Below are 25,349 nucleotides of genomic sequence, written 5' to 3' on the forward strand. Positions count from 1 at the left end.
TAGGCTGGGGTCACACTGCCTTATGGCAGTCCATTAACGCCGCCATGGAACCCCATTATGTGGCGCATCGCGACGTATGCCTTAAAGCGGCATATGTTCGCGACATTCCGTTATTCAGACGGAGCCTCGGACGCGGCCTGCAGCATCTGAGGCTCCGTCACTGCTAGCGCTGATGAAGCATCAGTGCTAGCGGTATAGCATAACGCATATCACGTTATGCTATAGCGCTAACGCAGCCTGTCCAGTTATGCACACTGAAGTTTACAATTACTGTGTCCTATATTTTGTTTGCTTCACAATAAAAGGAAAACCAAATGTCCACAGTTGTAGGCATTTTTTTATATGAACTGGTGCATACCCTAAAAAAAATAAATAAAAGTGAAATTCCAGGTTGTGAGGTAGCAAAATCCAAAAATGCCAAGGAGGTGGGAGGGGGTGAATACATCTGTTGGAGATCTGTTATGGGACAACATCATGGGGTCTTGAGGCCTGGACTCCCATTGATTTCCTGGTAATTTGAGTGCTTTCTAGATACAAATAAAAAATCAAGAAAAAAATTGTTACTCTTTAATTATCTAATCAGAGAATAAGTGATCCGAATTTTGCTTCCTTGTTTTCAAAAAGCAGTTGATTTTGGGACCACCGTTGACAATCATACAGTTTCGACTAATCTGTTAGGATGGAGCAAAATCACTATCTGGTAGAAAGATAAGTGGCAGAGTTTTGAGTGTTCAGGGTGTGTAGGTATAAATATGCATATTATTTAAAAAATCACATACGGTAACTTAATTTTTTTTTCATTCATCAGTTGTATTTGCAGATGTACTGGTCTGGTACTCAACCTAGAAAAATCTTACAAAGGTTCTGTGAAAGTTTTACAAAGAGGTAGATTTTTGCTTTAAGGATTCCAAAGAAATGGGAAGATTATTTCAAGACCTATATGGTTATGGTGCGTGAAGTTTTCTCTGAGTGCCTTGTGCATTCCTATACACATGGTATAGCTTTTTTTGCTTTTGAAGTTAGCCTTGCAGCTGGGTTATGCTCAATAATGAAGCAACCCTGCCAATCAGTGCACTCTGTTTTATATTACTTATTACTAAATTGAAAAGGGTGTTTTACAACTTCAATAAAGAGCTGATACGGCATGAGGTACATTTTTTATACAACGCTATGAACTTTGTCATTGAAAACATTATAGCCTTGAATGTGAGAGCACAGAGGAAAGCAATATAATTTGATTACCTATATTAATCAAGTAGAGTACAACATATAAAGCCAGTAATGCGAATGTCTGACTGGAGCCAGATAACCGTCTTGTGCATCTTAGGAAGATTTATTTTCAGTAATATAATTCATTTGACATGAACGGATCATCATAATTGCTGTTGCCATGCTTTTTTTTTTCTTCCTTTTAAGCTATGTGCACACGTAGCGGAACTCTCGCGGAAGTTACCACGAGAATTCCGGATTCCATTCCGCAGGAAAATCGCATTTTAAATTCCCGCGATTTTTCCCGCGGAAAAACTAGCCTTTTAGCTTGCAAAATGCTAGCGTTTTCCAAGCGATCTATAGCATCGCTTGGAGAACTGATTGACAGGTTTGTCACACTCGTCAAACATAGTGTTTGACGAGTGTGACCAACTTTTTACTACTGATGCTGCCTATGTGGCATCAGTAGTAAAAGATAGGATGTAAAAAATAATAAAAAAAAATTATTCTTACCTTCCGGCATCCCGCGCAGCCTTCCCGCCTCTCTCCACGCTCCCGGTCCCAGTAATCCTTTGCAGAATGACCGCAATGGCCATCGCGGTCATTTTCGCAAAGGATTACTGGGACCGGGAGCGTGGAGAACGGCGGGAAGGCTGCGTGGGATGCCGGAAGGTAAGAATAACAATATTTTTTATTTTAATTCTATTTCTTTACAGTCTCCTCTCCTCCGGACCATGGGTACCATCCGCAAATGTTCTACTTACTTTTCGCATGGTGTGCGCAGCCACATGCGGAAATTATGCAGAACAATGGATTCCTATGGGTGCGGGTTCGCCGCGATTCCGCTAAATTAATGAGCATGCTGTGTTTTTTTACTGCGAAGCGATTCCGCCGCGGAAAAAAACGCAGCATTAGCACAGCATTGCAGAATCCCATAGTAATGCGTGGGATGCTTATTTTTCGTGGCAAAATCGCGAGTTTAAAACCGACGCGGAAACGCGAAAAAAGCGCTACGTGTGAACTCAGCCTTAAAGGAACTGTCTGCTGGTACTAAAGGGCTGCTGACTTGAAATTAAAAACAAAGATTTGTGCAGCGTAATTGTTCTGGATTTTCACTAAATGTTAAAGATGGCATTGTAATTGTGCCTTAAGTGCGCTGTGGATGGAGAGAGGCATTCTGGGGCATATTAAGGGAACGGCGGAGGAATTTAGATTTACTAACTCCCTTTTACTATTTTTTTTTTTCCCCTAAACCTGTGTAAATATTAATTTAGCATAGGTGCATTAATACACTCACTAATCACAGTGATTTCCGGTATCCAGTGTCGTTCCTGTTCAATCACATGATAGGAATTCAGAGTCTCTGGATCACAGTGCGCTCTATGGCCCCAATTCATCTAGACTGGTGTGGCTCACGCTGGTCTTGATGAGGCATCGTGCTGAAGCCAGTAGCTCCTGACTCATTAAGAGACTGACACCTCTTAATGATTCAGGACTGTCGGATAAGTGGCGTGAGCCTCGGTACAAATCCTATTCCAATCTCTGCTGGAGTAAGATTTGTGGCGTAGCTAGCACCACTGCTCGTCATGCACCTGACCCCCAGCTCCGCCCACTTTATCGGAGCTGAGCCAAAAGTTGCAACATTTTAGCGCAGCCTTGAGTTTGCTCTAAAATTTTGTGACTTTTTTAAAGCTTTTTGCGTCTACATTTTGGTGTAAAAGCTTTAATTAATCGGGCCCGATATGTCAGCCAGAAGTCTCTTAACAATGTACTGTATTTCTATGGAGCCTTGTTTGTTCTCTCCATATACTTGCATTGTAAAAGCCACTTCTGGGTCACACAGCACAGTTTGACCCGATGAGTCTGAAAGGTGGTGACATCACTCAGAAGAGGAGCAAATTGACGCCCAGTCACGGAGAAGACGATGGTAGGAGTTTCTGAATTCACAGACACTACCATATTTATATTTACACAGGTTTAGGGGAAACAAAGTTAATGGGAAGACTTCTTTAAGGATAACAAGGTGTTGCTGTACAGATACTAATAATTTTCCAGATCTACAGATGAGCTCCACTACTGTGTGATTTATCTATGGAATAGATTCGGTAAGAGGTTTAAATTCAGTAAAATTTACATTAAATTATGGATCCATGGTTTGTTGTCACCTTGGCCTGTATCTTAATAAATGTGGTGCATCTGGGACTGTCCTGCTTTGCAAACCAAAATTTGTTTACGCCATAATTTCCTCCAATTTCTGTTGTCAGTTATAATAAATTTGTCAAATTCCCGTTGGCCCCACCCACCACTCCTGCCAAGTTAGCCCACTATAAGAATAGAGGTGCAAAAATAAAAACCTGCAGATTTTGCTGCAGTTACTCAAGTTACAAATGTGGTTGATTGTGCGTCTTGACTTCCCCATTAATCTTGGAAGGGAATAACCTGCAACAAATCTGTACTCATCCCAAAACATAAACTGACATTTTGATGAGATTTTGAAAACACCGCAGATTTTGTAATGGCATGCAAATTTTTTGTCCACAAAATCCACTTAAATCCTACTTAAAGGGAATCTGTCAGAGGGTTTTAGCTATGCAATCTGAGGACCGCATGAGGTAGGGGTTTCAGGGTCACGCCGCTCTGTCTTCTGGGTCCCTCTGTCAGTGACTGTTCAGGCAGAGGGCACGCACTAACTACGTCATCGTGCCCTTTGACAGAGTTGCACGTGGTGGTGGAGCAGTGACAGGTGAACATCGCATATACTTACCCCCTCCTGGCGCTGTCTCTGCAGCCCCTGCTTGTCCCACGGTCTCTGGCAGCTCTTCCTTCCTTCAGTGGTCACGTGGTACCGCTCATTAAAGTCATGAATATGCGCATATTCATGACTTTAATGAGCAGTACCACATGACCGCTGAGCACAGGCGCCGGAGACCTTGGGAGAAGCAGGGGCTGCAGAGACAGGTCCAAGAGGGGTAAGTATGATCTGACACTCCCCTGCCGACCCCCTGGTGTATTACTCGAGTATAAGCCAAGAAGGGCACTTTCAGCCTTAAAAAATGGGCTGAAAATCTTGACTTATAATCGAGTATATATGGTATCCCCTTCTGCGGGCAGGCTTCGGCGGTGGCACCTGCACTGCAGCATGGTCGCATCAAATGTGTATGTAAGTCATTTGTTTGAGGTTATCCTGAGGAAAAAAAAAAATTCCTCCTCCAAGATGACACCGCCAGTGAAGAGATTCTCTTTAAATATTGTGGCCTAAAGTTATGAGACTGAAACAAATTTTGGTTTTCATAGTGTGCTGCTTCTGCGTTTTAGGATCTTTTAGTTGATGTTTGTATGGTTACTAAGTACGGTTATAATAATGTCATAGGATTGTTTTTTTGACAAATACATAAAGTTTACCCAAAGACCCAATATTTGCAGTGTTGAACCCATTATTGCATAATCAATGCTTAGCATTAATCGTAATTTTAGCTTGTCCACCCACTTTAAGGATTAACCACAGGTTCTCAATGGGATTGAGATCTGAGGAGTTTCCTGGCCATGGACCTATTATTTCAATGTTTTGTTCACCGAGCTACTTGGTTATCACGTTTGCTTTTTGACACATTGCTCATGGTGGAAAAAACATTGTTCGTCACTAAATTGCTCCTGAATTATTGGGAAAAGTTGTTCTTGGAGTTGTTTATATACCAATCTTTACTCATGATAGTGTTCTTTGTGAGCCCACTCTCTTGGGGTTGCTTTTCATCTGAGAGTGGGCTCACAAAAAAACACTGTCATGAGTAAAGGCCCTTTTACATTTAGCGATGCACCAGCGATACAACGGACGATACTCACCTTTCACACACAGCGATGAAGACGTCCTCCCGCCCGCCTCCACGCGTCGCTCGTCGTCACAGCAGGAAGCCTTAGCAGGAAGCTGACGACAAGAAATGGAGCCGGACATTCTCGCGTGATGAGCGATAACCAGCGGGGGAGCCGGTCGGAGGTAAGTATCACACATAGCGTTATGGCTAGCGATATCGCTATAACGTCACAAAATCGTTGACGTGATAGCGATATCGCTATGTGATAACACCCCTAAGGCTAAGTTCACACGTTGCGGAACTCCCGCGGGAATTCCGGATTTCCATTCCGCGGGAAAATCGCATTTTAAATTCCCGCAGAATAACTAGTGATTTGCAAGCGTAATTAGCTTGCAGAATGCTAGCGTTTTCCAAGCGATCTGTAGCTTCACTTGGAAAACTGATCGACAGGTTGGTCACACTCGTCAAACATAGTGTTTGACTAGTGTGACCAACTTTTTACTATTGAGGCTGCCTATGCAGCATCAGTAATAAAAAGATCTGATGTTAAAAATAATTTAAAAAAAATAAAAAATCGTGTTTTTCTCACCTTCCGACGTCCTGCGCAGCGTCCCCGATCATCGTGATGCTGCCAGCAGGTCCCGTTCCCAGTGATGCATTGCGGAAATGACCTTTGATGACGTCGCGAGACCGCTACAGTATCGTGAGACCGCGACGTCAGCAAAGGTCATTATCGCAATGCATCACTGAGAACGGGACCTGCCGCGTGTATTGCTGAAGCCTGGGGACGCTGTGCGGGACATCAGAAGGTGAATATAACCCTATTTTGTTATTTTAATTCTATTTTTTACAGGGATATGGTACCCAGAGCCCGGAGGACAGTCTCCTCTCCTCTGGACCGTGGGTACCATCCGCAAATGTTCTGCTTACTTTTCGCATGGTGGACACAGCCACATGCGGAAAGTAAGCAGAACAGTTCATTCCTATGTGTGCGGATTTTCCCGCGATTCCGCAAAATGAGCATTCTGCGTATTTTTCCGCGGGAAAATCCGCAGCATTAGCACAGCATTGCGGAATCCCATAGGATTGCATGGGATGCTGTTTTTTTGCGTTTTTGCAGCAAAATAACGCGTTAAAAACCACCACGAAAACGCAAAAAAAAACGCAATGTGTGAACACATCCTAAAGATTACGATGCTTTACTGTTGGCCTGGCACATATTAGCAATCGCCTTTTCTTCTCCAGAAAATCAATCTTCCAGATGTCCCAAACAGTCTTGATGGAGGCTGTATCAAACAAAATAGCTTTACCTCAGTCCTCTGCAGGGCATACAAGTGTATGGAAAGCTAGACCGTGCCCACTCCTATATACATATACTCCCGTCCCGGGTCAGAAACCGGCAAATCCCTGCAGTGCTCAGTGACTGCAGACTTAACGGTTTGGACTGGACAACCCCTATAATCCCGTTCTCTGCAAACTGATGGCCACCCTGACCAATAAGTTTCTACTAGGGTATTTTTAGCTTTTTTGATAGCTTGTCTGTTTTGTATAGTATGCTACTTTTGTTTTTGTTTACAACCAGCATTTGTATATGTTTTAATTTCTTGTTAAGACTCCTATAGGCTTTTTATTTTATGTACGTGTTTGCAATGTTGAGGCTTCAAATTCAGTTTTTGTTGTTAATTAGAGAAGTCTAGTCATTTTATGTGACTGCAGAGTGTCAAATTGTGACCATGCGTAATGCGCCCTCTGCCACACTTTTCCTGCATGCCCCGTACAAGTAGACCAGTGACCTTGTATATTCGATTTTAAGTAATTTGCCGACTAGACTCTCCATTAGAACATTGAGAGAAGCAGGGGAGAGTCTAGTTGGTACGTGACCACTAGTATGCAAATTGAATATATGTGGTCACATGATCGCCCACTCATACAGGGGATTCGTGATGGTGTTCACATGACGCACTCTCACAATTTGACAGTATGCATTCACATAGTGACTGCTGGCTTTTCTTCTTGGCTCAGAAAACCCCTTCAAGGTCTGATTCAACTGCATTTTCCTACATATGGTTTATTTACTTGAATTGAAAATAGATACAGTGCCTACAAGTAGTATTCAACCCCCTGCAGATTTAGCAGGTTTACACATTCGGAATTAACTTGGCATTGTGACATTTGGACTGTAGATCAGCCTGGAAGTGTGAAATGCACTGCAGCAAAAAAGAATGTTATTTCTTTGTTTAATTTTTTTTTAAATTGTGAAAAGTTTATTCAGAGGGTCATTTATTATTCAACCCCTCAAACCACCAGAATTCTGTTTGGTTCCCCTAAAGTATTAAGAAGTATTTCAGGCACAAAGAACAATGAGCTTCACATGTTTGGATTAATTATCTCTTTTTCCAGCCTTTTCTGACTATTTAAGACCCTCCCCAAACTTGTGAACAGCACTCATACATGGTCAACATGGGAAAGACAAAGGAGCATTCCAAGGCCATCAGAGACAAGATCGTGGAGGGTCACAAGGCTGGCAAGGGGTACAAAACCCTTTCCAAGGAGTTGGGCCTACCTGTCTCCACTGTTGGGAGCATCATCTGGAAGTGGAAGGCTTATGGAACTACTGTTAGCCTTCCACGGCCTGGACAGCCTTTGAAAGTTTCCTCCCGTGCCGAGGCCAGGCTTGTCCGAAGAGTCAAGGCTAACCCAAGGACAACAAGGAAGGAGCTCCGGGAAGATCTCATGGCAGTGGGGACATTGGTTTCAGTCATTACCATAAGTAACGTACTCCACCGCAATGGTCTCCGTTCCAGACGAGCCCGTAAGGTACCTTTACTTTCAAAGCGTCATGTCAAGGCTCGTCTACAGTTTGCTCATGATCACTTGGAGGACTCTGAGACAGACTGGTTCAAGGTTCTCTGGTCTGATGAGACCAAGATCGAGATCTTTGGTGCCAACCACACACGTGACGTTTGGAGACTGGATGGCACTGCATACGACCCCAAGAATACCATCCCTGCAGTCAAGCATTGTGGTGGCAGCATCATGCTGTGGGGCTGTTTATCAGCCAAGGGGCCTGGCCATCTGGTCCGCATCCATGGGAAGATGGATAGCACGGCCTACCTGGAGATTTTGGCCAAGAACCTCCGCTCCTCCATCAAGGATCTTAAGATGGGTCGTCATTTCATCTTTCAACAAGACAACGACCCAAAACACACAGCCAAGAAAACCAAGGCCTGGTTCAAGAGGCAAAAAATCAAGGTGTTGGAGTGGCCTAGTCAGTCTCCTGACCTTAACCCAATTGAAAACTTGTGGAAGGAGCTCAAGATTAAAGTCCACATGAGACACCCAAAGAACCTAGATAACTTGGAGAAGATCTGCATGGAGGAGTGGGCCAAGATAACTCCAGAGACCTGTGCCGGCCTGATCAGGTCTTATAAAAGACGATTATTAGCTGTAATTGCCAACAAGGGTTATTCCACAAAATATTAAACCTAGGGGTTGAATAATAATTGACCCACACTTGTATGTTTAAAATGTATTAAAATTTAACTGAGCAACATAACTTTTTGGTTTGTAAGATTTATGCATCTGTTAATAAATCCTGCTCTTGTGTGAAGTTTGAAGGCTCTAACTTATTTGCATCTTATCAAACCTGCTAAATCTGCAGGGGGTTGAATACTACTTGTAGGCACTGTAATTTCATTGTAATTTGTTTCAGGCTGTGTGCACACGATGCGGATATCCAGCGGATCCGCAGCGGATTTTACCGCTCAGAAACGTTGCGTATCCGCATTGTGATGTACAGTAGCATTTTAGTCAATGGAAAAAAAAACCCGCTGTGCAGACGCTGCGGATTTTTCCGCGGTACAAAATCCGCAGCATGTTACTTCTTTTGTGCGGTTTTCCACCTCCCCTTTCTACAAATCCGCAGGGGGAAAAGCGCAGTGGAAAACCACACAAAACTGCATTAAAAATGGAAGAAATCCGCAGGAAAAATGCAGGTCATTTGACCTGCAGATTTCTTCAATTCTGCACGGAAAAATCCGCCGGGCCAAAAAGTCCGTCTGCACTCAGCCTCAGTTAGTATTAAAAAATATATATATATATTTTTTTAAACCTTTGTGGAGTAGTATCATTTTCTTAAATTGAAAGACGTGTCACGTTCTGGTCATGATGCCTTACTGATGTACAAATGGATATATGTAAGTCTTTAATGTCTCCCGAGTTAGTCCAAATGTAGGACAGGCAGATTGGAGACTACTACTCCTTAGTGCTCTCTTCAGTATTCCCTGCTCATGGGCACTCAAAAAATCCACTTCTTGATTGCTACTTCACAACAGGGGCTCCTGAGAGCTCATAGCAAACAGACCAGAAGATGCTTCATTGCCTCTCGAAATGAGCTCTGCCGCTCAGGGCCATCGGCAGCTGACAGAAGTAATACAGAGCGTGTTTCTCTGTTGTTTTCCTCCTAACTTGCTATCATACCTTCTTAGTCCCCAAAAGCTCTTGTGTTAAATCCAGTGACAAATTTATGCTTGGAATTGGAAAGTGCAAGCAGTGAGAAAACTCACAGTTGGTAACATTGATATAAACGTATATTGAGAAATAATGGATTCCAAGTGTCGATAAATACTAACAATGGAAAAATATTCGGTCTAAAAAACATTGATTATTGTATCCACTCCCTAGTTTGCCCTAATATGCCATCACTGAGAAGCTCTGTGCCGATTCATTTTTTTATGAAACATTGTATGTGCTTTTTTGATAAATGTTCTGGCTGTATGGTACATGTGAGCAATTTTACGACTTGTTATCCGTGTAGATGTGGACTAAGGGGTTTTCAGAAGCAATTTTTTTTTAGTTTATTTTATTCAGCATTCCTAGATGAAAACTTCCTGATTTAAATGTGAAACAAGAAATAAAATACTGTGCTCCTAAGTGTCACGAGTCATTTGGTGAAAATCTTTTTTGTTATTGTAATCAAGGGGAGGAAACGGTTATCAGGACAATTCAACCACAGTCATAAAAAAAAAAAATCTGAGGTTTTACTACATGACATTTACAAATCTGTCAGATGTGCCAGATGAACAGATTAAAAAATTACTGAACACTGACTTAATGGTAGTTTTCAGGATTATGCTAAGAAGCAGCATGGTGGCTCAGTGGTTAGCACTGTACATTTGCAGCACTGGGATCCTGGGTTGAAATCCCCTTAAGGACAACATCTGCAAAGACTCTTTATGTTCTCCCCTTGTTTGTGTGGGTTTCCTCAGGGTTCTCTGGTGTCCTCCCACACTTGAAAGACCAATACCAATAAGGAATTTAGATTGTGAGCCCTTGTGGTGACAGAGATGCTGATGTCTGCGAAGCGCTGTGGGACTAATGGTGCTATATAAATGAGTAAAATAAATAAGGAGCAGGAAATTTCAGCAAAATGAAAGTTTTCCCTTAAACAAATGCATGCAAGGCTTTCACAGCTGGATTTAGAATCATTTAGGGCCTGATTCATTTTTGCATTTGCGCATGTTTTTCAACAAGTTTATATTGTTTTTGTGCCTATTGCACCATGTACATTTATCCATTTGCACATTTTTTTTTTTTTTTTTGTTATAAAGTTTGCCTCTGTGGTCAAATTTTGGGATCCTGATGTTTGACTGATTCATAATTTGATTTTTTTTTTATTAAAGTTACAAAATTTAATGCAGATACTACTGTCTCTGCGCTGATGTCATTTTATGTACGACTGAAAGTTTGGCTCAATTGTTCTAAAAAATTCAAAGACAGCAATGACCAGCATTTTTTTCTCTTTTGCGCAAACTTCATGAACCACCATTCTGATGGATTTGGCATAAAAACATCAGCGAAATACAACGAAAAAGAAAAGTGACTTCAAAAAATCACAAATGATGAATTGAGCCCTTAGTCTTGTGCCAATGCCCTGAAGAAATTAATGTTCCAAGATATTCACCTTAAAAAAACAGCTTCTGTTAAAACCTAATTAAAACAATGCCTAAGGCTTTCTAGGAAAAGGATGACGTAAGGTGATTAGTTATGTTAAGCTTTTTTTTCACGGTACTTGTCCGTGTTACTAAATGATTGAACGGTTATCCTCATAACAGTTCACCCTGGCTATAGCACCTATGCATGTCAAACAGATGTATTTTGGCCTTCCTTATATTCCTTCTTCTAAGACATAAGCATATGGATTAATTTGACACTTCATAAGCCATAATATCGGGTGTTTTTTTTGTCTGTTTTGATCTACAGTATCACAGACACTTATTGTGGGAAATGAAACCTCATAGAAATCTAATTAGAGGCAATGCAAAGCTCTGCCATATGGAGACTCGTGTTCAAACTCTGCTGAAGTCTCTTACAAAAGTAGAAATTCCGACAATTATGTAATAAGAATGAATGAGTTGTATTTGTGACTGTTATATGTAGTTCTGTAACACAGGTTTTGAGTGGACATTTAGAAATGTAATAACATGCTTTCAAATGTTTAATTTTATTGTCCAACCCATAACTTTAGACATCAACAACAAAAGTGCGATACAAATTATTAAAAATAAAATAACATAAGGGCTGCCTAAGGCTCAATCTGTTCCTCATAGCTTCAGCCTTGCTCACTTCATCCTGTCTGTTGAAAGGCCACGGGGAGGCCCAGGCTCATTTTATCAAACTGTCAAGGAGCTGCTAGAGCTAAGAGAAGCCCTCTCATGCCTGGGGCGAGATCGAGACAGCATTCAATTTCCAGCCCCGTTTCATTTCCGTGTTGCTGCTGGGCAGCTTTGGAGCTGAACTAAGTGGCTCTATGCCATCCAAAAATGGCTTGTGGGACCCTCCAAAGGATAGAGTGCTGAAATTGCTGCTATAAATCAGCATCCCCTCCTGACTTGGCAAGAGCTGGAAGTTCTGGCACTGTGGATCTGCGGCTGCTTTGAGTCCCATTAGCAGGTTTTGCTGTCAGCTTGGCTCCGGATAAAACCCTCCTCTCCTATCATCGTCTAGTACCCCTGCAGACATGAAATCTGTGCCAGGCTGAACAAGTCACTCCACTTTTCTGCAATCCCATGCCAAACTCAAGAGGTAAAATCGGGAAAGGAAGAAGAAGAATGTGGGGGAGTGCCTAGATTCATAAAATATCTAACAAAGGCTGCTAATTACATTATTTCTCTACAATTTAATGAACAAGAGCTTCGAAAATTGCACAGGAGTTTACAGCGCTAAATAAAATGCCCATGGGGATAATGTATAGGCCTGATGCCGGACCGCTTCCCTGTAGAGAATCCTAAACATAGCATTGTTTTTAAGCTTCTGACACAAGTTTTGTTTACAGACATACAAGTGTGCTAATAAAATGTAAAATGATAGGTTTGTGTTTAAAATGACAGCTTTGTAAGAGTCTATGACCTACTGCATTTTCTGTATGGAAGGAGCCGCTACCTAGCAACCGTTATTTGGCTAAGTTTCTAGCCACCATTCTTGGCGCTGTGAATTAAAGGAACTCTGCCACCTAATCTGTGAGCATCAAAATGTAGTATGAGACCTTGATTCCAGAGATGTCCCTTTTTAGGCGGCTTTGTGTAGTTTTGATAAAATCACTGTTTTATCTGCAGGAGATTACCACTAGAGGACTAGTAAACCTGCTTCCAGGTAGTCAAGCATATTCGTGAGCTCTCCAGCGCCACCCCGACCACTGATTGGCAGCTTTCTGTGTACGTTCTATATGGGCAGAAAGCTACCATTCAGTGATGTGGGCAGGGTTATACAGAACTCTGCATTCAGAAAACTGCTAGATCTGCAGCAAATAAAACAGGGATTCTATCAAAATGATACCAAGCAGCCCAGTAAGTGATAGATTGTCTATGTCCATGCAACATTCTGCTGACAGATTCTTTTAAGCAAAGGGTCTGAGAACTCAAACTAACGCATAGTGAGGTACTTTTCTTTAAAACCTTTTTTGTTTATCTATTCATTCAATCATCACCATGTATAAGGTCTCATGGCAAAATTGTATATTTAATTATGTACTGTAACAAGACCAAATTAAAAAGCAAAGATGAATACGTTAAATGAGCTACAGCGAAAATATGAACACCAAACTGAACTCCCAAACCCCAAAAATTGTCAGATTTTTTTTTTTATGTTTTTGTTGCGGGTGGGGGGGAAGGGGTCACTATTAGTTTTTTAAAGGAGTGTTCAGGAATAGAAATAAAGGAAAAGGTCATTATAAATTCCTTAAATGGAACATGTAACCAGAAAAAAATCAATTAAAGGAATCTGTCACCCCTTGTTTGAGATATCATATAATGATATTCAATTGGGCGGGGCTTATTCACCTGCTCCCTCTTGCTCTACGCATTTCTTCTTGTGTAGAGCAAGACAGGGAGGGGGGGAGCAGTTGAATAAGCCCCGCCCAGCGGACCGGACAGCGGCAGTTTACATACATCTGAACTGATATAAAAAAGGTATTTATGCATGAAAGGTGCGGGGTCAGGGGGAAGCAAAAGTACTAAGAGAATCCTTATGTGACACACAATTGAATGATATCATTATATGATATCTCAAAAAAGAGGTGACCGATTCCCTTTATCTTGTAGAAATGGATTTTAATCTGCAGGTTAATAGCATTACTAACCTGCCCGGCGCAGGCGTACTTAACGGAACGCTGCAGGGAGAATATTATCTTTTTTCTCCCCAGCAACAATCTGGTTTCAATCGCAAGGTTGGTGCCAGCGCTGGTTCAATCACCGTGCCCCCAGCTCTGACTGACACAAGCTCCGCAGATTAACCCTATATCTTTAGGTTAACAGCATTTTTCTGGTGACAGGTTCTCTTTAATACCTTTCATTGACAAATAACCTTCATTTTCTGAATTAATCAGTATGGCACATTAGAATAGCAGCTACCTTGTCACATTGACAGAAATCTAGTATAGAATGTTACTAGGAAAGGTGCCTGTGAACAAGTGCTCTAGGAAGCTCCTTCCCATCCCAAGAATGATAATAGGAGGGTTACCTGAGAGCATGTACAGATGTACAGTAGATGGCTTTAGCACCTCCTTAAAATGTTAATAGGACCAGTGCCTTTTAGCATGTGCAGTAGGAAACTCCATTCTGTAATTGGAGATAGCTGAATAGAATATGGTGTAGGTTATTTCCAAGTCACAGCAGCCATTGAGCATTCACAAGATCAGGGTGGAAAGCAGTGTGAGCAGCCTCTTCTTACCTCAGCACCCCTGTTCTCCAGTATGAGATAAGAAAGACCGGGTGGACAGCAGTGTGAGCAGCCTCTTCTTACATAAGCACCTTTGGAATCTCCAGTGTTTGATCAGAAAGACATGGAAGACAGCAATTTGAGCAGTCTCTTCTTACATAAGCATCTTTAGAATCTACTGTGTTCATTTAGGAAGACAGCAATGTGAGCAGTCTCTTCTTACATCACTTCTGGATTCTCCAGTGTTGGATCAGAAGCAAATAGTGGAGAGCAGTGTGAGCAGCCTCTTCTTACCTCCGCACATGCTCACAAGTGTCTGTCTTATTAACATTCAAGCTGAGAATTTTGTCAGTGTAACAAGGCTGCAGTCATTTTAATTCTATAGAGATTATTTCCCATAGCAAAACAATTGTGACTTGCTAATTAAAAGTATTTAGGAACTCATTCTTTTTATTTTATTTTTTTTTTAAATACCACAACCCCTTTAAGCTTTAAAGACTAAGTAGAAACAACATTTTCTTTATTTTTTTTTTCTGTACCCAGAGAACCGTTTTAAGCTTGAACACAATGGGATGGATTTAAAACCAAACAAAAGTTTATTTTATGGGGTTGGACAGCTTAAAAAGATGTCTACAAATGTGATTAAAATTGCCAAATCTCCAGATATGAGTGTCTATCCCTTGTTTCGTCTTCCAGTCTGTGTTCAGCACACAGGTTTCTTGTGTTATCACATGAACAGTGCAGTATGAAGGGGACTGGCTGACTGACTCTTTTCAGTACTTGAGCCTGCCATCCGCTTCTCTGTCACAACCAATGTACAGACAAAGAAGAAGGTCAAATGAGCCACACATCCTTTATAGAGTTTTGATGATGTTTTGGCATAGCTAATGCAGTAAAGTGCAAGCTAGAGGTGGAGATGCTAAGACCAAGGACCGACGCTAATATTTAGAGATGAGGCATCTTTGTAAAACAAATTATAACTTATTGTATATACTTGTGGTGTAATTGGATTTAAAATACATATTTTTTTATTTTTTTCATCTGGACAAACCCTTAACCATATACTACAAAAGGAGTGGTATGTAAAAGGAAAGTTGAGGCAGTGTTTATCAGATTCCAGGTGTGAGATGTGAAGAACACTTAGAGATGCAGCCATCTTTACGTGTTGAGCCAACCAGAACTTTTGTCATGTGAGATCTTATGAATTTCACCCTCTTTGTTCTATGTTACTACAAATAATGCCTAATAAATACTGTAGGTATTACGGTTGCAGATTTTTGGGGATCTATGCAGATTATAACTGACAAATTTTTTAAACTAACTTATAATATTAAACACTTTTGCGTTTTGCATTTGCTTGCTCAATGATTGCATTTTTTTTATGATCCTAAATTCACGTTAGCTTGAAGCACATTCCCTCTTGTAAGCAAGGAAGTACTGCCAACAAGTATGTAAAATGTACAGAGCCTAACGATCCCAGTAATGATACTTCATTCACATAAATTTGCAGAGGATTGCAACATGTAGATGAAGTTGTAATAAACGCTGTCAGTCTGAGACTGGTTTCACGCTATCCTAAAACATGAACTGTGCTAGGAATGTAATACCTTGCCCAAACTGCAGGTATCCTCCTTGTTTGACTGACGTTTGAAACCGGCCTAAGGAGAAGACATGGCTTATCTCCTCCCTAGAGTCTTGGGTCTGAAAAGGTATAAGGACAGTGTGTAATATTCCTGGAGCGATGTTCATATTAGGAAATAGTGTTTTTTTCTGTAGCAGGTTCCTAATTTCCAATGTAATACTCTCAAATAAAGTGTTAGGGTACCAGAATGGTGGGTGGAAATAGTGGGTCAGTAGTATGCGGTATTTCTGAAAAAGAACAATGTGATCAATGTTAAATAAACTGTTGCAAGAAAAATCCCAGCCAAACACAAGGGTTTAAAGTCACTCAGGTCCACTGGTTGTAGTAGAATGGGGTGGTTGGTGCATATTGCACTCGTGAAACTCCCCCATCGGTAGAAGGGAGGAGAGGACTGGACCATGTAGGATTTTAGCATGTCGTATCTGTGGCTCCTGTGAGAGATTAACCTCTCAGCATTGAATAGCATATAACAGTGCTCTATACAGTTTATTACCTTACTTTTATGTACAGTGAAGGCAGAGGACTATGAAGTGAATCTAAATGTCACATCAGGTTTATACCCATGAGATCTTGAGAGAGGATTTGTGATGCTTTAAAATTCTTCTTATCCACCTTCCAAGGCACCTTTATTTGTGTCTGTCACGTTCCAAACATAGTGTCCCAACTTGAACCTGCAGAAGGGAGGGTTCTGTTTACAAAATGAGGGGGCAATTAGCTTGCGCTTTACAAACATTCTTGGGGGAATTAAAAGGCAATTGGCACAACTAAGCAAGTAATCCTTTTACAAGCCTTTCTGAAGGAGGCCCACTGGGCTGTTTACTGTTTAGTTTCTCCTCTGGGAGTGTTAACAGGGCCCTTTGGAAACTCCAGGTAATTGAGGCTCTTGTCTTTTACTGAGAGCTCCCAGAGCTGTCATCAGTTGCTATTCTGTACATTTCTTTACCTCGATATTTTGACAAGGGCTTTTGTCCTGGTGACAACAGCTGCGTGGGAGGCAGAGCCTAAGGTCTTTTCTTCATCTCCTTTGTGCAGGTCTCTTTCTCCATTGTTGACATTCCTCTGGGCAAAGCTGGTGTGCAAACTTGTTGTGTAACTTGTGTTGTGTTCTCAGACCCTTTTTGTTCTGTAATGAAACACAAGAAACTTCCCTTATCTTCTTTATAATGCAATTTCCAGAATAAAACCATGGCTACTCCTGGGAATCAGGTTGAGAGGAGTATTTCTATGTTTTCAGTCACAATTGTGATCTGTAAGCTGGATATACACAATATTTTGCAGCATTTTTTGTGTAGTGGGGAGGGTAGGTGCTTTTATTGTTGTTTTTTATTTTATATTACTTAATGACTTAGTGTTAACATTAAGTACACATTTACAGCAATTTTGTTTTACCTGTTTATGGTATTTTTTCAAAAACCTGCATACTTAGGTTTTCTTTTTTGGGGGGGAAGGGGTGTGCTTCAGGGCATTTTTTCTCATAGGACTTTGAAAACACCTGAAAAAATGCACTTTTGAAACTTTACAAGTTTTAAGATGGCACAATAAAAATTAAATTAAACTATTATTACAATTGTGTGGGTGATAGATTCACAATATACCGTATATTGTTCACTAAACGGTAATATGGCCAACTTTTGACTGCCCATTCATTGAAAAGTACATTTATCTTTTATTTCAACTGTTCTAAGAAAGCATGTCTTTAGAAAATTCACATTTGCTTTGTCAGTTCACAATATGTAACTAGTCATTTGCTTGTTCCCATTCACTGACTAATATGGATGCACTTTTTATGATGGCAAAATACTGTGCCCATAAACATGATGTAAAACCTATGAAGAAACATGATAACCCAATGAGTTGCACTCAGCCAAATCTTGTTTGTTTAGCTGTAAATACTGTGGTTTGTCTGCACATGAGTTCTTGCCTCTTTTGCCACATTCAGGTGTTAGGTGTAGTAGCCTACCTTCCTCAGTATTAAGTGACCTGTCTATTTGACTATTAAAAAAGAAGTGAGAAAGGGTTTTGTCAGAGGAGAGCATTCAACTGTTAATATACGATAGTAGTATTAGTGGCAGAGCCATTGATTAAAGTGTGGTGACTGTTAGTGAGATATATGCTAAACTTTGGACCTGCTGTCTTACCATTACTTTCCATCTAAGATGTGTTTTGAATGTCCATAAAATAGCGGTTTTATAATGTTTTCATTGTCTACTGTGTTTTTTAATTTGTAACGTTAAAGAGGTTGTCCACTACTTACTCACTGATTATTATTATTATTATTATTGTTATAGCGCCATTTATTCCATGGCGCTTTACATGTAAGGAGGAGTATACATAAAAACAAGCACAATAATCTTAAACAATACAAGTCATAACTGGTACAGGAGGAGAGAGGACCCTGCCCGCGAGGGCTCACAATCTTCAAGGGATGGGTGATAATACAGTAGGCGAGGGTAGAGCTGGTCGTGCAGCGGTTTGGTCGATCGGTGGTTACTGCAGGTTGTAGGCTTGTCGGAAGAGGTGGGTCTTCAGGCTCTTTTTGAAGGTTTCGATGGTAGGTGAGAGTCTGATATGTTGTGGTAGAGAGTTCCAGAGTAGGGGTGATGCGCGAGAGAAATCTTGTATGCGATTGTGGGAAGAGGAGATAAGAGGGGAGTAGAGAAGGAGATCTTGTGAGGATCGGAGGTTGCGTGCGGGAAAGTACCACTAGGTCATCAATGTCACCCAGCACTACCACCGATTAGCTGTTATTAGTGTTAGCGGCGGCAGCCACCGGCCCGAAGTACTCACTTGCAGAGCTGGCAGTCTCCTGGTAGTGGCCGAGGCTTGGTGCCACCTCCCATTGATTTGGATAAGGATAGGTCATCAATGGAGAAAATAGTGGACAACCTCTTTTAAAATAAAAGATAAAATTAATAATAATACATTTTATTTCTATAGCGCCAACATATTCCGCAGCACTTTACATTTCAGAGGGGACTTGTACAGTATATCAATGATAATGCTAAGAAAACTGTATATTCTATAGTGGAAAATAAACCTATACATTTACTTGTGTAGGAATAAAAATGATTTGAAATGTCTGAGTACCTGTTAATTATGCTGGAGTTAGGAACATAGCATAATTAACTGCTGTATGAATGCAAATAATGCTTTCATTATGTAAAAAAGGGTTGTCCTGTCTAGAAACCTCAATGTCATATACCCTATTCCAGAATTTTGCTAAAAATGTCATGGTAAAAGAATGCTATTGTTTCTTATCTAAAACAGAGTATGTTGATAAGTAACAAAATAACACTTATGTCTAGGTAATATCCCAATATGATAAGGATATGCTTGTGTAATCCATTTTAGAAGTATTTTCAGTATTCAAATTGATTTATTTTCTTTTCATTACAGTGTGACAGTGAAAGTGATATTGACGATAAGGTAAGACTGCAATGTATTCTTTGTACTTTTTAATTTAACATATGGAAACTCAGCCACGATGTTTTTTATTGTGTAGTTATATAAGCAAGGCTCTGTTCACATTGTTTGAGCCTGCCATTGCTTACATTTGGTAGCCATCAAAGACACTGCTCAAAAAAATAAAGGGAACAGTTAAACACAATGTAACAAATCAATCACACTTCTGTGAAATCATCCTGTCCAGTTATGAAGCAACTCTGATTGTGCATCAATTTCTCCTGCTGTTGTGCAAATGGAACAGACAACAAATAGAAATTATAGGCAATTAGCAAGACAACCCCTGTAACGGAGTGGTTCTGCCGATGATTAACACAGACCATTTCTCTGTTCTCATCCTTTTTGGCTGTTATTTTGGTCACTTTATTATTTTCTCATTGCTCTCACCCCTAGAGGTACTGTACAGTAGCATGTGGCCGTGTCTAGAACCCACAGAAGTTGCGAAGGTAGTGCAGCTCAACCAGGATGGCACATCAATGCGAGTTGTGGCAAGAAAGGTAGCTGTGTCTGTTAGCACAGTGTTCACAGCATGGGGCAGATACCAGGAGGCATGGAGGGTACTGAAGGAGGGCAACAACCCAGCAGCAGGACCCGCTACCTCCTTCTTTGTGCAAGAAAGAACAGGAGGAGCAGTGCCAGAGCACTGCAAAATGACCTTCAGTAAGCCACTAACATCCATGTGTCTGCTCAGACTGTCAGAAACACTCCATGAGAGTGGTATGAGAGCCCAAAGTCCACAAGTGGGTGTTGTGCTTACAGCCTAACACTATGCAGGGCAATTGGCATTTGCCAGAGAACACCAAGATGGCAAATTCGACATTGGTGCCCTGTGCTTTTCACGGATGAGAGCAGGTTCACACTGAGCACATGTGACAGATGCTGGAGATGCTGTGGAGAATGTTCTGCTGCCTCAACATCCTCCAGCATGACCAGTTTGGCAGTGATTAGTAAAGATGTGGGGAAGCATTTCTTTGGAGGGCCCCAGAGAGGTTGTCTGACAGCCATTAGGTACCAGGATGAGATCCTCAGACCCATTGTGAGACCATATGCAGGTGCACTGGGCCCTGGGTTTCTTCTGATGCATGACAATGCTAGGCCTCATGTGACTAAAGTGTGTCAGCAGTTCCTGCATGATGAAGGCATTGATGCTATGGACTGACCTTGCCCTTTCCCCAGACTTGAATCCAATCGAGCACATCTTAGATATTATGTCTCGTTCCATCCACCAACGCCACGTTGCACCACAGACTGTCCAGCAGTTGACTGACACTTTAATCCAGGTCTGGGAGGAGATCCCTCAGGAGGACATTCGCCACCTCGTCAGGACCATGCCCAGGCGTTGTAGGGAGGTCATACAGGCACGTCGAGGCCACACACACTACTGAGCATCATTTCCTTGACTTGAGGTATTTCCACTGAAGTTGTATCAGTCTGTAATTTGATTTTCCACTTTGATTTTGAATATCATTCCAAATCCAGACCTTCATGGGATATTAATTTTGATTTACATTGATCATTTTTGTTTTATTGTTCAACGCATTCCACTATGTAATGAATAAAGATTTGCAACTGAAATATTTCATTCAGTGTTATCTAGAATGTGATATTTTATTGCTCCCTTTATTTTTTTGAGCAGTGTAAAATAATGCATTACTCCAGGAAAGGTTTGTCTGGTATGTTGGTAGATTTTCTTGCGCAAACGTTGAATGTGGGCTGAGAACAGTTATGTCTATATAAGATTGTCAGGTAAGCAATGGTATTGGGAAATTCTTTGGAAAAGTTGTCCCTAAACTCAGAAAACTAGGTCACATTTTTTCCGTGGCTCCACATTCATAACTACTGCACAGAGTTATAATATGGTCATGTGCACAAAGCCTAAGAGAAAAGAAAAATGTCAGTTATCTCTTTTGAAAATCATTCCTATGCCATTTCACTTGATTTTATTTAAAGAGTTAAAGGGGTTGTCATGAACTGAAAAATTGATGACCAATCCTTATCTATTAGAGGTCCGACACCTAGCACCCCCACCGATCAGCTGAAAACTGCTCCTGTAGTGGTAGGACCTAAGTAAAATATGCCGCAGGACACTGCAGCCCTGTATGTTGCTTGGCTGCCGATGCTGTATACTGTATATTGTCTCCTATTCACTAGTATAGGAGATAAAGCGCAATATTCGGTAGTGGCCACTAAGCATTGTACAGGGCTGCCCATACATCGCGTATGCGGCAAAAAGAAATTTTAGGTGTTCAGCAGTCGTGGAGCTGGTAGTCGGACCCCCATGTATAAGTCATCAATTCGTTTGTCCTGCAACCCATTTAAAGCCACCAGCTCACCAGATCTGTAAAATTGTCATTGGTACATCAGATCATAAAAGATTAGCGCCAAGCCATGTAATGGTAATGTGGGTAATGCCTATATTTTGTTGAATTTCATACAATTCCCCTGACTTATTCAATTAGAATACAATTTTAAACATTTCCTCAGCCACAATATCTGCTAATGTATTATGTACTAAATTAACCAATTGCCATTTGCCACAAGTGAATGCCAAGATCAGGAATTAGTCTTCAAAAAACTGTTCATCATAAATTTATGCTGTACCCAAATAAGCATTTTTACTGTGTGATAGCAGAAAACATTAAAAAAATAAATCCGCCTTATGACTTATACCGCACGGTGAACAGCGCAAAAATAAAAGAGCTATTCTTTTACTCTTGTCGATATTTGTTCATTCTACCTCCCAAAAATCGGAATAAGACTCGGCTTTCATTTATTCTGCCCTCTCCACTCAGTGCTTATGTTGGTGTTTCCATTTAAATCCCCGAAAACCTTGATTCAGCCAAAACCCCCAACGGAGCCACTCGCTTAGGAGGCAGATGGAGTCCAATTTGGAACAGTTTCTGTTCCGGCGATGTCCCATCATTTTAGGCATCCTTTTATAGAACAATCATGGACGACCACTGACCTGTGCACACCTGAAATTATGGATTCCACCAGAACAAACGCCACGAGGAGGATGAAATATCTCCACCTCCCTCATGAGGGTTGATTCCGTAGGGGGTTTCGTCTGGATTACATTTTTGTGGTATTTACACAAACGCCGATATAAATGCTCAGCGTAGAACACAAGAATGTGATCCGGCCTTATACTGAAAGCAATCAAAAAATGTTATGTATCCCAAAATTTTACCAATAAAACCGTAATTTATCCCACACAAAACCAGCCCCCACTCAAGTCCGTCATCTGTCCCTGGAACAATAGGGGGTTCCCACGTTAATGGTAGAACAAAGACTCTCGAAAAGCGACATGGCTCCCACCCTCTCAAATAAAATTCAGTGAAATCTGCAATCCCAAATGCCGCCCTCCTTCTGAGCCCCACTGTGCCTAAACCTCAGTTTGGCATTATTGTAGTGGGGAGAGAGCACTTAATTTACAAGGTGTGTGTTGCCATAAGCACAAGCTGGACACAATGTATGGGGGCTCTACAATGTATGGGCACTAGAATGGCAAATTTGCAATTCTCCAGAAAAAAAGCCTGCCGTGGATGTTACAAAATAGTCACTGCAGCCGTAGATGAATTGAGAGGTGCACTTTCTACAATGTGGTCACTTTTGGGGGTTTTCTGCTATTCTGCTATATACACCTTAGGGGTTCCGCAAATGTCGTCCACAAACTATTCTAGCAAAATTTGTGCTCCAAAAGCCAAATAGTGCTCCTTCTTGCTGAGCCCTGACGTGTGTCCTAACAGTAATTTCTGACAACATATGGGGCAGCACCGCATTCGGGAGAAATGGCGCAATAACCTATTAACCTATTACCTATTAACCCTTGTGTACCTGACAAATTTGCAGCAGATACAAAAATTACATTGTTACAACTAAAATGTCATATTTCCACGTCTCAATGTTATAAAATTCTGTGAGGCACCTATTGGTTCAAAATACTCACTACACCTCTAGATGAATTCCTTGAGGGGGTCTAGATTCCAAAATGGGGTCACTTGTGGGGGTTTCTGCTGTTTTCACATGTCAGGGGCTCTACAAATGCGACATGGCATTCACAGTCTATCCCAGGCAAATAGCCCTCTTTCCTTTCCTAGCCCTACCTTGTGCGCAAGCGGTAGTTTTTTGACCACATATGGGGTATAGTCGCATTCGGGCCAATTGTGCAACAATTTATGGGGTCCATTTTCTCCTATGATACATTGTGAAAGTTACAAATTTGGGGCGAAAACAACATTTTGTGATTAAAAATGAAAATTTTCAATATGACGACCTAATGTTATCAAATTCTGTGTAGTACCTGTGGGTTCAAAATGCTCACTGTACCCCTGGATAAAATCTTTAAGTGGCTTATTTTTTAAAACGGGTTCATTTGTGGGGGGGGGGGGGGTTCACAGTTTTGACACATCAGGGGCTTGATACCTGCAGACCTTTCCATCAAAGTTTGTGTCCCAAAATGTCACTGCTTCCCTTCCAATACCTGCTTATGCGCCCAAATAGTGGTACTCTCCCAACAAATTTTGGGGTCCATTTTCTCTTGTTACCCTTGTGAATATAAAAAAATAAGGCTAAAAGTACATTTTTGTCAGTAAAATGTGATTGTTTTTCATTTTCACAGCGGTACGTTATAAACTTCTGTGAAGCACTTGAGGGTTCACCACACATCTAGATATATTCCTTGAAGGGTCTAGTTTCCAAAATTAGGTCCCTTGGGGGTTTATACTGTTTAGGCACATCAAGGGCTCTCCAAATGCAACATGGCATCTGATCTGTTTCAACCATTTTTGCGCTCCAAAAAGTCATTCGGTGCTACTTCCCTTCCAAGGCCTGCCGTGCGCCCAAATATTAGTATTCCCCCACATATGCCTACACAGGAGAAATTGCACAACAAATTTTTGGGTCCATTTTCTCCTGTTACCCTCGTGAAAATGAGAAAAAAAAATAGAGCTAAAATAACGTTTTTGTGGGTAAAATTATTTTTTTATTTTCACAGCTCTACATTCTAAACTGCTGTGAAGCACCTTGGGGTTCGAGGTGCTCACCGCACATCTAGATACATTCCTTGAGGGGTTTAGTTTCCAAAATGGTAGCTTGTGGGGGTTTACACTGTTTAGGCACATTAGGGGCTTTCCAAATGTGATATGGCGTCTGCTCCCTATTTCAACTAAGATTATAGGAGAGAAGCAGCGCACATAGGGCCTTATCCGATGATTTAAGAATCTGTTATTCAGAAAATTGCTCACCTGGTGCCCCTTTAATAAGGCACAAAAACGTCAGCTATCGCAGATCCACGGGTCAGAGATTGACCATACCAGGAACTATACAATTAATTTTGTGGATATTGCCCGCGCTGCTGATCAATTTGAATCCAGACGTATTGATGAAAGAGAATGGTGGCTTAATTCAACGCGTTTTCAAGTCTATATATGACTTCTTCCTCAGGAGTATGTATGTATGTGGTGTTTCCTGAGGAAGAAGTCACATATGGACTACGAAATGCGTTCCTCAATTTCAACTATTTTGGCATTCAAAACGTCATACAGTGCTGCTTCCCTTTCGAGACCTGCCATGCGCCCAAACAGTGGATTTCCCCCACATAAGGGGTATCTGGCATACTCGGGAGAAATTGCGCAACAATTTTTAGGGTCCATTTTCTCCTTTTACCATTGTGAAAATAACAAGTTTGGGGATAAAGTAAACCTCTTGTGAAAATAAGCTAAATGTTCTTTTTTTTTTTTTTTTTTGCCACATTGCTTTAGTTCCTGTGAATCACTTGAAGAGTTAATAAACTTACTGAATGATTGAGAAATTTAAGGGGTGCAGTTTTTAGAATGATGTAACTTTTGGGTACCTTCTGTCATATGGACCCCTCAGTCACTTCCAATGTGATTTGGTCCCTAAATAAATGGTTTTGTAATTTTGGTGGAAAAATGAGAAATTGCTGATCAAACTTAACCTTACACAAAAATATGTTTAAAAAATGATGCAGATGTAAAGTAGACATGTAGGAA

The 25,349-nt window shown here is 41.1% G+C and overlaps 1 protein-coding gene across 9 annotated transcripts in view; it reads left to right on the forward strand.

Moving 5' to 3' along the window:
* The window catches only part of FBRSL1 (fibrosin like 1), an 830,184-nt gene that overhangs the window by 636,918 nt on the left and 167,917 nt on the right, over positions 1-25,349 (forward strand). For all 9 annotated transcript variants that reach the window (XM_073559016.1, XM_073559012.1, XM_073559019.1 and 6 more), the window contains one exon: positions 19,270-19,299. In XM_073559016.1, the coding sequence (XP_073415117.1) occupies positions 19,270-19,299 (30 nt within the window). The remainder of the gene's footprint in view (positions 1-19,269; positions 19,300-25,349) is intronic.

This window comes from Dendrobates tinctorius, unplaced genomic scaffold (assembly GCF_039654945.1).
Source record: "Dendrobates tinctorius isolate UK_male_01 unplaced genomic scaffold, ASM3965494v1 ptg000265l, whole genome shotgun sequence".
Lineage (NCBI taxonomy): Eukaryota > Metazoa > Chordata > Amphibia > Anura > Dendrobatidae > Dendrobates > Dendrobates tinctorius.